Source organism: Choloepus didactylus, chromosome 19, assembly GCF_015220235.1.
Source record: "Choloepus didactylus isolate mChoDid1 chromosome 19, mChoDid1.pri, whole genome shotgun sequence".
Taxonomy (NCBI): Eukaryota; Metazoa; Chordata; class Mammalia; order Pilosa; family Megalonychidae; genus Choloepus; species Choloepus didactylus.
In genome coordinates, this window is record NC_051325.1 from 11,846,160 (window position 1) to 11,862,272 (window position 16,113).

Below are 16,113 nucleotides of genomic sequence, written 5' to 3' on the forward strand. Positions count from 1 at the left end.
AACTTGACCAACTTGTTCATGTCATGTGGTAGACGTTCCCTCGAACAGATCCTTTCCTGTAACATGGCAATGTCTCTAGAGGTGAAAGCAAGTTAAACAAATGCTCACTTCATCCTATGCACCTGTTAAAATTTTTTTTATTGTAGAAATATATATATTATAGATATATAACTCGACATTTACCATTTTAATCACTTTCAAGTGTATAATTCAGTGGCATTAATTACATTCACAATGTTGTGCTACCATCACCAATATCCATTATCCCAATTTTTCACCACCTCAAACAGAAACTGTGCCCATTAAGCAATAACATCTCCTTTCCCTCACCCACCAGTTCTTGGTAACCTATCATCTATTATAGGTCTCTGAAATGTCCTTCTTCTAAGTATTTCATATAAGCAAGATCCTACAATATCTGTCTTTTTGTGTCTGTCTTATTTCACTCAACATGAGGTCTTCAAGTTTCATCCATGTTGTCACATGGATCAGACCCTTATTCCTTTTTATGGCTGATTAATAGTCCATGTTATGGATAGACCACATTTTGTTTACCCAGTCACCTGTTGGTGGACACTTGGGTTGCTTCCACCTTTCAGCTATTGTGAACAATGCGGTTATAAGCCTTGGTGTGCAAATATCTGTCTGAATCCTTGCCTTCAGTTCTTTTAGGTATATAGTTAGAAGTGGGTACAGGTCATAAGGTAGTCCTATGTTCAACTTCCCGAGGATCTGCCAAATTGATTTCCACAGCAGCCTCACAATTTTGCAGTAACCCAAATGATATATAAGGGTCATTCTATGCAATTTTGATCCTCTGAGCAACAGCATAAAATGTCCACTTTTTGTTTTGTAAGACTTCAGAAGATAAAATTTGGTCTAAATCTGGGCATTGGCATTTTTTTTTCTTGAACGCTTAGTACGTATTTTCGGCTTGTGGGCCAAGAGAAAAAAAATCAAGAATATTATCTAGATACCAATTAAAATGTAACTGTTTAAAACTCAAACACCATTTTTAGTTTGTGGGCTGTAATAAAGAAAAAAAGGTGGCTGGGTGGATTTGCCTCATGGGCTGTAGTTCGCCAACCCCCTCCCCTGGATTATGATTTATTTTGCAGGTTAACATATAAAGTGTGATGCAATTGTATTGCAAATATGGCAGCTTTATTGTTGTCAAAATAGGCTACCTTTGCACTGGATGAAAACAGGGGTTGCCTCTCACCCAATAAATGAAACAGGTAGAACTTCCAGTCCCTCAGTCACTGCCTTGACCCTCTTGAACAAGGGGTTCCATATCAGCCACACATACTTCCTGATTGCCTACTGTTCTCTAGCGAAGTCAGATGTCTAAGGCCCAGCTCTGAAACCACTTACCATCTAAATGATGAATGAGGCTCACCTGAGATGACTAAGAAATAGATATTCATGTAAACAAAGAGCAGTGATTGAATAGGGGCTGGACTGTAAGTTCCCAGCCACCACCCCTGGAGGATAGGAACCATAGCTGGGGCACCATAGGCATAAATAATTGCATTTGTGCATTAGTTCATTCAACTAATAGCAATTGAGAGTCTACTCTGTGTTGCACTGTGCTAGGCGCTTGGGGTAGAGAAGTGAGCAAGACAGAGAAAGTTCTGGCTTTCATGGAGCCTACAGTTACGTAGGATGAGGCAGACAATGCACACATAGACAAACGCAAACTCAAGATGGTTTTGGACGATGATAGGCATTTAAAGATAGAGCTACCAGGGCAGAGGGGAGGCTGAGACTTTAGAAGGAACCAGTTTTGCCAAGGAGCTAGAAAGACTGAACAGCCAAGTAAATGCAAAGGCTCTGAGGCAGGAACTGACAAATCAATCATAATATGGGAATTTGGATCAGGAAGAGCTACCAAGAGCAGGATGTTTGGTGGAGACAGTGACCTTTTTTTATGGGGATATTGAAAGCAGAAGGGCGGAGAAATGCTGACTGGAGAGTTTGAGTTTTCCAAGTTCTGGGAAATGGTGTGAGCAAAGCCACAGGAACCTGGGGGCAGATTTGGGAAATGATTAATGGACCAGTTTGGGTGGCACCAAAAGTTTGTGAAACAGATTAGTGTATAGAATTAAGGGGTGGGTCAGAGGCAGCAGTGGACGAGAGGACAAGAGTTTGAACTTTGTCCTGTTGGCAATAGAAAACCAGCAAAAAGATGGTTAGGCAGAGGTTTTGGCAGCTTCATTTTCCAGCACTATTTCAGATGGGTTGGCAGGACAGAAAGTAGGGGCTTACTTTTTCTTATTTTGCTATCCAAAAGATCTGTGTTTAGGAAAGCAAAGCCTCAACATTCTCCAGAGACATTTAGGGGTGTCTCTATGTGACTTTGGGTGCAGATTCTATCTGTAGCAGGTGAGGCTGATTCTAGTTCTGCCCTGCACTGACTCTGATGACTGAAGCCATTTGGCTCGGCTTTCTGGAGATAGAATTCCAGCACGTAGCTCAGAAAGAACCTTCTCTACCAGGCTAAGAGGGAGCATGGCACGGCCAACCCTTGACTTTGTAATTCTGGCCTCCAGATAGGTGAGAAGTGAATTTCTGTTGTTTGAAGCCACCCAGTTTGTAATACCCTGTCAGGGCTGCCCCGGACATGGAGACGTGGGCCCACTACAAACCAGCTGGGTGGGAGCCCCTGGAGGATGGCACCCAGCACTGGCATGTTGTCGGAGCTCCTCAGGTGATGCTAATGCAGACAGGATTGGGAATGGCTGGCTAAGAGTGTGAGGAGTATTCTGGGGGAGCAAAGAAGGACCTGTTGCTGAACCAGGTTTCCAAATGGCACCCTGTGCTGGCAGTGCAGGCGGGACTTTTGAGGTGGGATTGAAAATGCTGTGGATTCATTTCATTAGGATTTTTGTTATTAAAATGTTAATAGGGTGGTTCATTTACAGATTATATGATATTAAGCAGAGATTCTGAAAGGGCCCCAGATCACTGTCACTTCTTTGTCTAACCCCGAGGCCTGCCACAGTCTGTCCGTGGGATACAATCAGTGCAGCAGATGAACCTGTCTGATCAGATCTAGAAAAGCCACAGACTCAAGGGAATCAGACCTGGGCACTGAATGCTTGTCCTATGCTATAAACCTAAGGCTGAAGGCATGGGTTTAGCTGGGGACAAGGGTTAACTGTAAACCGTTGTCTCTAAATAGGAGAAAATCCTTTTACCATGTAGTCATTGCAGACTTAAAAAGTTCTGTTGTATACCAACCTGCTCAAGAGTGCTCTGCAAAGTGAACGGGGCCTCTGGAATTCCATTCCCCATCAGGGAGATTCCGGTGTTATTGAGGGGGTGAGGGCCGACGATGTATTTCTGCTCTCCCTTCCTCCTGGGGAGAAACTTCCATTCATTCTGGCCACACACAGAGCTATGCAAGCCCATGTGTGGTGGGTGCCACTCACGCCGTCCAGCTGCATTGCTTCTTAGCTATGTTCACTGCTCTCCTCCGCACCTCTGACCTCTCATGCTTTGCTCATTTTCTGTACATTGGCAGCTCCTCTTCGGTGAGATTGGAAGCCTGGTTCAACATCCAGGAATGAGAAGGAAGAGGCATGAGAAAAACTCATCTGCAGCCGTTGACCCCAGAGAGTGCCCTGAATCCAATGTGTCTGAGGCTGCCTCACACAGTGTGAGATTCTCAGTTGTCAGTTTCTGTCTTGTATTGTGCAAGGTCTTATTGGATTCAAGGACCTTCCTCTTGCAGCTCAACCCGAGTGGAGGTGTTGTTTTCCTGGCAGCATGCCTCTGGAATCCCCAATGCAAGGGGGATTTGCAGTGAAGTCGAGTTACCGGAGACAAGTTGAGCAGGTGCAGAAATGGGGAGGATGAGTCAAACAAGCTCCAGGGTCTGGCCACAGCAATCAAACAGACAGCACAAGTAATTGGAGGCGGATAACCCAAACCAACAGGAAGTTGCTCACGTTGCAGGACTCTGAGTGGCACCAAAGACACCACCCAGAGAACAGTCCTGTCCAACTGCCCAACACAACAGGAGCTGTTCCCTTGGGCTGGAATATAGAAGGCAGTTAAGACTAGTATGATAGTTTTCCAGGTGAGTTTTTGTCAGCCAGATTCAAACCATAGCACAGTGAAGAGAACATGGTGTTGGAACAGATGGGCTTTGTTTAGACTAAAAGGCCAACACTTTTGCAGGGCTATTCAAAGTTTTAGTGAGATGAAAGACCCAGAACGCCTGGAGGAACTGGATGAAGAAGAGGCTAATTCACGTCAGTTTCCTCCCCTCATCTTTATCCTTCATGATGAACCCAAGGCTTTTTACTTTTCTCTTTGACATTCGTCTGGTTCCTTTGTATCCTTTTATCTTTATGCCAACTTCCTACACCACGATGCCATCTCCTCACTCTGGACTCCAGTGGCAGGGCTTTCTTGACTCTGGTTTCTGGCTGCTTCAATCCACTCTACACACTAAAGTCAGACCAACTTCTTTCAACACCTCATTCATCAAAACTGAATCTTTTTTTTAAAATTCAGTTTTATTGAGATATATTCACATACCATACAATCATCCATGGTTTACAATCAACTGTTCACATAGTTATGCATTCATCACCTCAATCTATTTTTGAACACTTTCCTTATATCAGAAAAAATAAAAATAAGAATAAAAATAAAAGTAAAAAAGAACAACCAAAGCTTTCCATCCCCCCAACCCACCCTATATTTCATTTAGTTATTGTCCCCATTTTTCTACTCACCCATCCATACACTGGATAAAGGGAGTGAGATCCACAAGGTTTTCACAATCACGCTGTCACTCCTTGTAATCTACGTTGTTACACAACTGTCTTCAAGAGTCAAGGCTACTGGGTTGGAGTTTGGTAGTTTCAGGTATTTACTTCTAGCTATTCCTAAAAAGGGATATCTAGATAGTGCGTAAGAATGTCCACCAGAGTGACCTCTTGGCTCCTTTTGGAATCTCTCAGCCACTGAAACTTGATTTTGTTTCATTTCTCTTCCCCCTTTTGGTCAAGAAGATGCTCTCAATCCCACGATGCCGGGTCCAGGTTCATCCCAGGAGTCATATCCTGTGCAGAACTGAGCATTATCAACACTTCTCAGCTTGCAAAGTTTAGCCATACAAAGTGACCCTCCCTCTTCTATCGCCTAAACCAACTTCTATGATTCTCCAATGTTAGTGTTAATGAGAACTGACTGTGTATTGTCCCTAGGAACACACAAAGGACAAAAGTACATGTTTTTCACTTTTTAAATAAACTATTCTGGGCAAAATCAATGCAAAATAAAAGGCACCCTTTTTAATTGAATAGTTGGACAAGTTTTGACAAATGTATTCACTCTGAAATCACCACCCTGATCAAGGAGTCAAACTGTTCCATCAGTCCAAATGAAGAGTGTTTTCCACCACATTACACATTTCTATACATGAAATCACACACAGAGCCCAGCTCTGTTTTGGTTTTGGGGGTTCGAGAGAATATAATTCTGCCTGCCCTCTGGGGCTCATGGCTACTGCAATGGCCCGAGAAGCAAATCAAAATTAATCTCTAATCAAAATCCTATGTTGCCTACAGATTTAAAAAATTGATTAGTTTGTACTCATGTCCCTCCCCTTCCAAGTTTTTAGGGGGCTGAGAAAACCACAAAATAGAAATGAAGAAGAAGAAGTCTGGACAAAGAATGGAAATTGAATGAGACCATGTAGACAGCAGCCATAAGTAGCAGTGTGTCAGATGAGAACACAGACCTTCCTGGAGAACTGAAGTTAAAATCCATCAAAGTGAGCTTCTAGATCTTTTAGCCTTTTTCTTGTATTCCTTACTCCCCAGAAGCACTCTCCTCCAGAGAAACAAGCAATTGGTCAACCCACCTCAAACTCCCTCTATGAAACTTCACTTTTCCATCCTCACCCTTGTATATTTTCTTTTTATTTTCCCCAAAGACCCTCATGCTATTTCAACCCATGGAAATCTTGCTTACACTTCAAGGCTCAGTTTAAATCAATCCCAGCCACAAAGCTGACCCTGATCCTCACCTCCTCCTAAAATTTCTCTAGAACTTAGTTGCACATGACCTTAAATAACCTCCAGTTCAGCTGGACCCCACCCAGACCTGCTGAACTCAATCTCCTTGAGTCTGCAGTGTAATTCATACCCAGTTGATTCTGATGATCCACCAGGTTTGGAAACCAAAAGGCTAGTCCTTCCCCTCATTCTGGGTAGGAAGAGATGGAAACCCCTGCAAGTTGAAGTTGCTTACTCAAGTCATCTGGCAATGATTGTGCAGGCAGAAATTGAGTGTAGCTAGCCCACAGTTCAGTGTCCTATCTACTTTCCGGGCCTGCTAATCTCAGTGCTCAATCAGCTACTGCAGTCCCAAACTCAGTAGAATCATACCTAAAATTTACGGAGATATGGAACATTTAATACACTCATAAATTTTGCAACATTTTAATACTCTAAAACTATAAGGACAAAATTGTGGTCTAATCCAACCTAATAAGGGAGATAATATAATGTAGAATATGATCTAAAACTTCTAAGAATGGGATGCAACAGTCACTCAAAAGATAAGATCAAGAAGTTTCTTAAACATACTCATAACTCTCCTCCAACTAGCCTCTGTCTTCAACAAGGCCAGGAGTAGAAATGTAATTGCATGACAGAAGACAACTTCTTGGTTACAGTAAGGAGAACAGCACGGTAGTGAAATTTTGTAGAAGTGTATTTTGCAGGAAGTGGTTGCTGGAGCGGAAGCGGAGCTGCCGCCCCCGCCGCCGCCGATTCCCGAGCCTGGGTAGCTGGTGCCGCCGACCCCGCCGCCGCCGCCGCGCTGCCTGCGGAGCGGGCTTGGGAAGGAAGCGGCCGTAGCCCTCGGAGCTTCGTTCGGAAGCGCTTTGCCTCCTGCAGCCCTCCACAGAATGACCGTGGATAAAAGTGAGCTGGTACAGAAAGCCAAGCTTGCCGAGCAGGCTGCGCGCTATGATGATGTGGCTGCAGCCACGAAGGCCGTCACGGAACAGGGGCACGAGCTCTCCAGTGAGGAGAGAAATCTGCTCTCTGTCGCCTGCAAGAATGTGGTAGGTGCCCGCCACTCTTCCTGGCATGTCATCTCCAGCATGGAACAGAAAACCGAGAGGAATGAGAAGAAACAGCAGATGGGCAAAGAGTACCGTGAGAAGATAGAGGCGAAACTGCAGGACATCTGCAACGATGTTCTGGAGCTGTTGGACAAGTATCTTATTCCCAGTGCTAGGCAACCAGAAGGTAAGGTATTCTACTTGAAAATGAAAGGAGATTATTTTAGGTATCTTTCTGAGGTGGCATCTGGAGACAGTAAACAAACCACTGTGTCAAACTCCCAGCGGGTTTACCAGGCAACATTTGAAATTAGTAAGAAAGAAATGCAGCCTACACACCCAGTTCGACTTGGCCTGGCACTTAATGTCTCAGTCTTTTACTATGAGGTTCTAAATTCTCCTGAAAAGGCCTGCAGCCCGGCAAAAACGGCGTTTGATGAGGCAATTGCTGAATTGGATACACTGAATGAAGAATCTTATAAATACAGCATCCTGGTCATGCAGTTACTTAGGGACAGTCTGACTCTGTGTATGTCAGAAAACCAGGGAGCTGTAGGAAATGCTGGGAAGGGAGAGAACTAATACCTCCCATGCTTCATGATCTATTTAGTGTCACTCTGTAACCTTCACACACATCCCTTTGTGCAATTAAAAAAAAAAAAAACCCTATGTCACCTTTCAATTTTTCACAGCCTCAGCCTAGCAAAAATGGTCCGTGGGATAAATAGCTGGTATTTGTATCTAAAACTCAGATTGGTCACATAAATGCCACGGCATCCTGAAAGTTTTGATTTTGATTAACATTGACAGTATTACTGTGTGTTTAATTTTTTAAAAAATGAACATTGTGATTATGGGACTTTGTAATTTAGCAGAACTCTTATTGGTAGAAAAAATATACCTGAATTATGTGTAACTTTTTGGAAAGTTTAATCTGATATCAAAATAGTCACTGAAATACAATTCCATTGTAAAGTTGTACAGAAAGTTATAGAGATTATATTGTGGCGCTGGGACTTGAAGTGAGACACCCTATCAATTGGCTTTCTGGTTGAATAGTAACTCAGTAGTTCTGCCTGTTGTTCAGGGGTTTAGACACTTGGCCAGGTTGGGCTGTTGCAACTCAAAAGCTCATGACCACAGATGTCCACGGTGTCTTCCTCTGAGGAAACCTGAAGCCTGAAATTGACATTCTTTGTGGCAGATAACTGGGTTTTGGCACTACAAAAAGGTCCAGTGCTCATGTAACACACATAACTAAACCCCCTTTCCTATAGCAATGTGTTATCAATTTTGCAGCTTGTGCTTCAGTAATGGAATCTGTTTTCCTTGTAACCACCAGACTATAAAGAAAAAGAGAGCTGTGTATGTTAAGAATGGTCGGATCTGCTTACCATAATAGAATATTCTGCAGAGATTAGATTGCCTTTCACTTGAGGAGTTCTCAAATCTTTTGGACACTTCCTAGCTTGGGGCTTTAAAATTTTGAAATCTCAACATTCTTTCCCACTGTCCTTTATGAATGTTGACTTTGGTTTTCTCTTCCCTCTCTAGATTTCTGTCCTGCCCCCTTTGTCTTTTTGAATTCTGTCTTTGTCTTTCATTCACGGTTTAATACTGTATGGGCAGGGAGGGAGTAAGAGAAGTCGGTGGGCACCAGGATGAGCAAGCCTTGTCGCAAAGAGTAGCAAAGAGCTGCCAGTGCCGTAGCGCTGTCGTCCTCCAGTTCTCAGCACGATTGTTGCTCTTCAGTCATACCAAAATCTGAATTTTAAAAAGTATTTTTAAATATTCACAATTCCTCCCTGTATTGCAGCCAGCCCTGATAATGCCTGTTAGCACCTGTCACCAGATCTTCCAAGTGTACTCATCTAGCTAAGTTCTCGGACATGTTTAAACAAGACTCTATAATGCCGGGATGTTTCATGAGCGCAGCAGGAGAGAGGCAGGAGTAGCGGGCCTGTCAGTCTCACAGTATCACCCCTCTATCTTTTAACATTCCATGTAGCTGTAGAGTCCATCTGTTTGTCCATCTGCTGAAATGAGAAAACAAAAATTCATGCACTGACTTAAAACAAACCAAAAGAAGAAAAAAACAATTTAAAAAATCCCTCCTTTCTAGCTGAACAAAAATGTGCAGTTAATACTTGACACTTGATAAACACAGTAGTGAATGTGGAACTGAGCCCATCTGTATATCTGGTAGCTCTCTCTTTGTTTTTCCCTACCAGTATTCTGCCGAACGTTTGCTTCTGTGATGGTTATATTGCCTAGCAAGCACCCATGGTTGTGAAAATAGTATAGCAAAAAAAGAAAAGTCCCTGGTTATTGATGTACCTAGACTCGTGTATGTCTTTTAAACAGTTCTAGTTTCACTTTACATGGAATAATCAGGACAAGTGTAAAAATTCAAAACTAAAATAAAAAATTTTATCAGTTAAAAAAAAAAGAACTGTATTTTGCAGAACCTCTCTTAAAATGGCATAAGTGAAACTTTTAGTTTATCTAACATGGTTGAAATGTAACCCTTCCTCAAAAAAGCCTTTTAAGATTCCCTTGACCTGAGTTGAGGGCCTCTCCCAAGACTTTTTCTCCATAGAAAGTACAGCGTGCTCTGCTGATAAGAACCAACTACAACTTTCCAAAGCACTCCCTGTTCATGTGAATCATTCTCTAAAAGGAAACTTACAAACACTCTCTGGAGCCCTTATTCCCAGTTCCAAACCAGAACAGATCTCAGGGACTGAGGGTTTGCCAAGGCTGTCATTGAGGTCATAGACATTGTCGTCTCCATCTTTGACTGCTGAGTTATACCTGGTGACAAGTAGCACACCCAGACACATGCACACTTTTTCTTCATTGCCATCTTCTGAGACCACTTGCTGGTTTGGTCTGCAGCAGGAGGACCCACCACACAAGCTTGCCCTTGCCCATTGTTGGGTGGGTGAGATCGTGGTTCCTGTTCAAAGACCACAAGGGCAAGTTGACGGTTGAACCTCTTCCATGAGATCCCAATGGGTGAGGCCTAGACCACATGTCTTTGTGTGTTACTCAGTACCCTACCAAGTCGGGCTTATAATACACATGTAGAATGTTTAGATCCTCCACATCTCTTGCTGTGGTGCATGTGGAATAATGAATATACAGATTAACTCAGCTCTTACATATCAGGCATTTGCATATACAGTAAGCTTTATCCACTTGTTCATTCATTTATTCATCATTAGTGTATTAAGCAAATATTCATTGCGAACCTGTGATGCAGAGGCACTAAGTGATGAATGATATTGGCAAGATCCCTACCCCATCCTTTCAATAATAATCACCTGTTACAACTATGGCAGATATTATCAAGAAAGGGGCAGAGTACCACAAAAGCAGGTAATGGGGAGAATTGTTCTCTGTGGACATCAGGGAAGGCTTCCTGGAGGAGAGACTTTGCAGTAAACTCTGAAGGGTAAGGTGGATTAACTGAATGGATTGCTGGCCAGCTGAGCAAAGCCATGAAAAAAGGCAATGGGTTTGTGAGGTCTGAAGTGGGGAGAAACCAGAGCCTTAGAGCAGAGCTTCTCAAAAGTTAGTGCACAAACATATCTCCCAGGGCTCAGGAGGTCAGAGAAGGGGCCTGATTTTTGCTTTTCTAAAAAACTCCCAGGGAGATGGTGCCACTGGTAGGGGGACAATACTGATCAGGGAAGGACCCACAAAGCATGTGTAATTTAGGAAGTGAGGAGGAGATGGGAACGCAAGATCCAAGGTGATTTTAATCTTGCAAAGTTATTGCCGAGTTTGATAGTGGGATGCAGGGATTAGACTTGTGTTTGGAGAACCTTATTCTGGAGGCAAAGAAGAAGGTGGTCTGGATGCAGTCAAAAGTTGACGGGGAAGCAATTTTAACCCTCACTGACAATGCTTTGATGAAAGAATCTTTCCTGTTTTGCAGTTGAGGAAACTGAAGGCAAGAGCACTTAAGCACTTTCTCTCTTTTTTTTCCTGAAAGTTTTATTCACACACCGTACAATCCATCCAAAGTGTACAATCGATGGCTCTTGGTTTAATCACATAATTATGCATTCACCACCACAATGAGTTTAAGAACAGAGCTTAAGCACTTTGACAGAGGTCACATATATGTATAAGTGGAGTCTGGATTGGGAACCAAACACCCTGATTCTAAATCCAGAGCCCTTTCTACTCTGCTGGAGCCACCAACCCTGAGAGACCATGAGGAACTAGGAGAGAAGAGAGGGGAGAGGGAAGGGATAAGGAAGTTGGGAGGAAAAAGAGGAGGGAGGACAGAGGAAGGAGGAGGGAGAAGGAAAAAGAGTAGGGGGAGAAGGAGGTTTATTTTTTCACTTTTATTCATAAGAAAACTGGAGTTCTTAGAATATGAGTCACCCTGGGAAGGTCCCACCTCTGCGAATTAGAGGCCCTGGATGCCGCAGCCCTCTGCCTTTACAGCCTGTGCAGCACCTTCCATGGTTCAGCTTTGCAACAACCACTTTGGCCTCTGCCCTCCCTTTTTGTCAGAGGCCCCTCTCCTTGGTGTTGCCTTTCCTAATCCCCTTAGTCAACCTTTCCTGGCCATCCCAGCCTTGGAAATCCCACCCTGTCCTACTCTTTATCTCACAGCTGAGCACTTAGCTATAAATGGTTGTGAAGTCACACTGTTCTTTATGTGCTTATTTAGTTATTACACCATGAGGAGACAGAGAGCCTCTTAGAAGCAGAGTGCATCTCATCCTTCCACTTGGCTCAGCAGCATCAGGAGCCCTGGGTTAGGGAACTGAGCCCCAGCTTTGACCCCACCCCAGTTGTAAGACACAGGGCAACTTACTAAAGTTCCCTGAGCCTCAGGAGCTTCCACCTCTGTAAAATGGAGAGAGTGACTTCCTGCAGTCTCAAATTGCTCAATTTCAAACAGTTGTTAATAATAAAAATACCCACCTTTAAGACAGTGTAAATAAGGTCATTCTTATACCAAGACATATAGGGCTGGGTGTGGTACATAGTAGGGGCTTAATAAATGGTTGTTGAAATTATGTATTAATAAGGACTCTTTCAGTTGGAAGGGAGAGAAGCCCAATTTAAATGTGTCAAGTGGAAAAGGGGATTTATTGGCTCACATAAGTGGGGCCCCTACATGGAAGGATCCTGCAGCACACTAATGCCTCTCTCTTCCCCCATCCTTCACCTCTGTTTACCTTGTTGAATGCATGGGGCAGGTTTGCCCACATAGCAAGAAAGGTGAATATCAGCAGCTTGGGTCTTGGTTCCCCTGCTTAGCTGCCTGGGAGACTGAAGTCATCTCCTTCCAGCAAAAGACCCCAGAATGTGGTCCCTCTATGTCCTGGCTGGGTCAAGAGCTAACCCATGGGAGTTGAGCCAGCCCATGGAATCACATGCCTTTTCGTAAAAGAAAAAGGAAATTCTGCTATTAGAATAAAAGATGCAGGCCAGGTAAAAGAAGGATTTCAATAGATGAAATTTTAATTTCTATGAGCCTTAAAATCTGCTTATTGTCACAGTTCAAGCTCAGTAAATTCTTGCACATTTCGGCAAGAATTGATTAGTTTTTTACCTGAGATGCAGGCACTCATAAATGCTGAGGGGGGTGGCAGCTGTAACTGACTATATGGAAAGGAAGGAGCAGCGAGACATAGACTATAAAAGTTGGTCACGGAATATGGCCCAGCTCTGTGTCACTTAAGATAGTTGTGAAAATAACACTCTCTTTTTTTATTTTTATTTTTTGGAAAAGGGGCTTTCTTTGAAAAGGAAGACAAATATGAGACATAAGGGCAGAAAGGCCAAACAAACAAAACACCAAAAAACTTTTGCCTTTTAATGATGTAACCTTTTGAGAAAAACATAGAGGTAGATTATAGATGCAGGCATTAAACTAGAAAAAAAGGTGTAAAGATGGTGGCTGTTGGAAATTTCTCTGCCCTGAGCAGAATTATTTTTAGTGCATTTACTTTGGTTTGGAATGTTTATGGGCATGCATTTTTATTTTGTATGGAAAAAATGAAGACAATTGTGAAGATTATTTGAACTTGGAGATAATCACACTTTACTTCTTGGAGTGTCCTGGCAAAGGGATTTTTAATAAGTGGTCCCTTACTTACCTTGTAATAAAGATCGTGGTCTCAGATGATCTGTGTCACGTGATCCTCATACCCCTTCCCAGGTGTTCTTTTCTTTTAACAGGAACTCTTGTCCTGATTTGATCGGAATCCCAGCTGCAGAAGATGGCATGATTAATCACTCATTCCTTCAACCAATACTTGTAGGATCCCTGGGAACAACTTTTCACAATGAAATTTCATCCTGATATCTAAAGGGATGGTGGTCATAAGTATACTCCCAAGAAAACCATATTTCTATGACCATCTGGGCCATTGAGTGATGAATTTAGGAATTCTAGGGACTAGGCGGGAAATGTTCTCCACTATGAATCCTGTCTCCCAGTTCAGAATCCTGCTTTCCCGGCTAAGCACACCACGAGACTTCCATTTTCTTGAATTGGTTTATGGATTTGGTCCATGTCTTGTTTGCTTGTAAAATGCTGGTAGAGAGAATTACTAAATTTTTCTGAGCCAAACAAGTCTCTGCTCTTTAGTTCCAGTTTATCTCTAGATGTTGTGTGAACGTAACACTAAATGGACTGCTTTTTCTAATTTCATGGAAGAGGGGACAAGTGTAGGCATGAGAGTGAACTCCCATGGGGTTGCTTGTGGGTCAGCTATGGGGCTCCAATGAACATGAGGTTTTCTTATTCACTTGGGCATTGACCAAACCTCCTAGGACAGATTTGGAAAATTCAATTGTGGACAATTGGGTTTGAGAAGACTGATTTTGTGTAAGTCTATTTGGAATTTGCCTTGGTTTGATATACTAAAGGATTCAAGCGAGACTTTGTTCAGTTGGGTTCCATAAAAATTATGAAATCAGTAAAGCTAAATCTTGTGGGGTTTATAATCTGTTTACTCCTTCCATCCAGTTCTCTTTGTTGATTGAGCCCCTCATGCAGTGTCTGTATTATCTTTTGTTCATGCAAGCCCAAGTGCCAGGGTGGAAGTTAGTGAACTTGGGGATTGTGTGTCCAGTAGCTGGATAAACAAGAAAAGGAGGAAATGAAGCATCACATAAGGAGACTCCATCACCATTTTTTTTTTCCATGCATGTCTTTGTTTTATTACTCATTGTTCTGGTTTCAAAATGGATTTCTCCCAGGATGTTCCTCTCTAGGCTGTAGTTTCTCAAAAATGTCATTCTCAGTTGCTCTTGGGGCATTTGTCCTCTCCTAGCTTCTGCAGAGCAAGAATCTAGTCTCAATGACTGTCTTCAAACTGCAGCTCCTCTCTTAGCTCCTGTGAGTTCTTCAGAGTGTCCCTCTTGGCTGTAGCAAGCTCACTCCTTCTGTATGAACTTATAATGCTCCAGTAAACTAATCAAGGCCTATGCTGAATGGGCGGGGCCACACCTCCATGGAAATTATTCAGAGTTATCACCCACAGTTGGTTGGGGCACATTTCTATGGAAACAACCTAATCCAAACATTCCAATTTAATCCCTACTAATATGTCTGCCCCACAAGATTGCATCAAAGAATATGGCTTTTTCTGGGGGACATAATACATTCAAACTGGCACACTCATCTACCCATACACTGGATAAAGGGGGTGTCTGTCCCACGGTTTTTACAATCACATGATCACAAGATAAAAGCCATGTAATCGTTGTCAAAGATCAAGGCTATTGGATAATAGTTTGACACTATCAGATATTTCCTTCTGGCTATTCTAATACACTAGAAGCTAAAAAGAAACATCTATATAATAAGTCAGTAGTCATAATCATTTGTTAAAGCCTAATTTCTCTGTTACAACTCCTGCCTCTCATTTTAGCATTCTCTCAACTATCAGGAATATCTGGGAAATGATCATTCTAACTTCTTCATGTTGAAAAGGGGTATTGACATTATGGGGTAAAGGAACCCATCACTATTCTTTAGGGGCACTCTTGCAAACCAATACCATCAACTTAATGGGACCAGTGATATCACACCCAACCAACCCCTGGCACATCAAAGTGTCAGCCCAGTGGAAGCTTTAGAATCTTCATTTTTAAAACTGCGCATAGTTGATAGCTTCTCTAGCTTCAAGAGAAGTCCAGTTGGTTAACCTGAGGTAGAATCATGTGCTGTTCTAACCTCACCCAAATGCAGTTAAGTAGAGATTTTGTAAGACTTTCTTTCTCTTTTCTCAATCATGCATGTGATCCACACCCCCAGTCTCTTGTAAGAGATCCACGACTTTGCAACCGTCCATGACATGCTCTTATACCAAATCCACAGCTGCCTTTGATCTGGGAAAGACTGAGGTGGGTGTGAGTACCATGTGGTGCAGGGCTGGTGCCTGCATTCTTTTTGTTTCACTTTGGAGATGTTGGCCTGGTAGCAACTACCACCCCAAAATTTAAGTTGGAAAAATAAAATAAAAAAATTATTTTAGGCATGCACCAAAGTAGGAAAGGCAGAAACTTTCCAAATAAGACCAGAAAAGGCAAAAAAAAAAAAACCAGAAAATGCAAAAAATTTATATGTGAGAATCATGTATAATGAGCACTTTTAACAATTTTTATCATTGTTAATTCAGCTTTAAGAAAACTATCCAAATGTTAATAAGACTTCACAACTATTTTTGGTACAATAATAAATGAGTACATTCCTATCAAGGGGGAAATGTTCTGTCTACTCAAATCCAAAAATGTACAAAAGTGTTTATTAAACAAAGCACCAATTGTGTGAGTCACTAGGATTGATGCTGGGGATTCCAAGAAAAGGGAGACCCTTAGATAAATTTTGAATTAGTTGGTTAAGAATATTACTTTTATTATTCAACAAAATTCTGTAAGACTAAAATAAAAACACCATATTGAACGTCTTCACTCAAACCACATTTAAGAAAATCTCTACTTAAGTTACACTGATTTGTACTATTTTAAAGACAGTCATCAAA

The 16,113-nt window shown here is 42.3% G+C and overlaps 1 protein-coding gene across 6 annotated transcripts in view; it reads left to right on the forward strand.

Annotated features, from left to right (window-relative positions):
* Positions 1 to 6,768: 6,768 nt before the first annotated feature.
* LOC119515882 (14-3-3 protein beta/alpha-like) overlaps positions 6,769 to 16,113 on the forward strand; it is a 159,276-nt gene continuing 149,931 nt past the window's right edge. For all 6 annotated transcript variants that reach the window (XM_037812111.1, XM_037812113.1, XM_037812115.1 and 3 more), the window contains exon 1: positions 6,769 to 7,277. In XM_037812111.1, the coding sequence (XP_037668039.1) occupies positions 6,932 to 7,277 (346 nt within the window). In that variant the 5' untranslated portion in view covers positions 6,769 to 6,931. The remainder of the gene's footprint in view (positions 7,278 to 16,113) is intronic.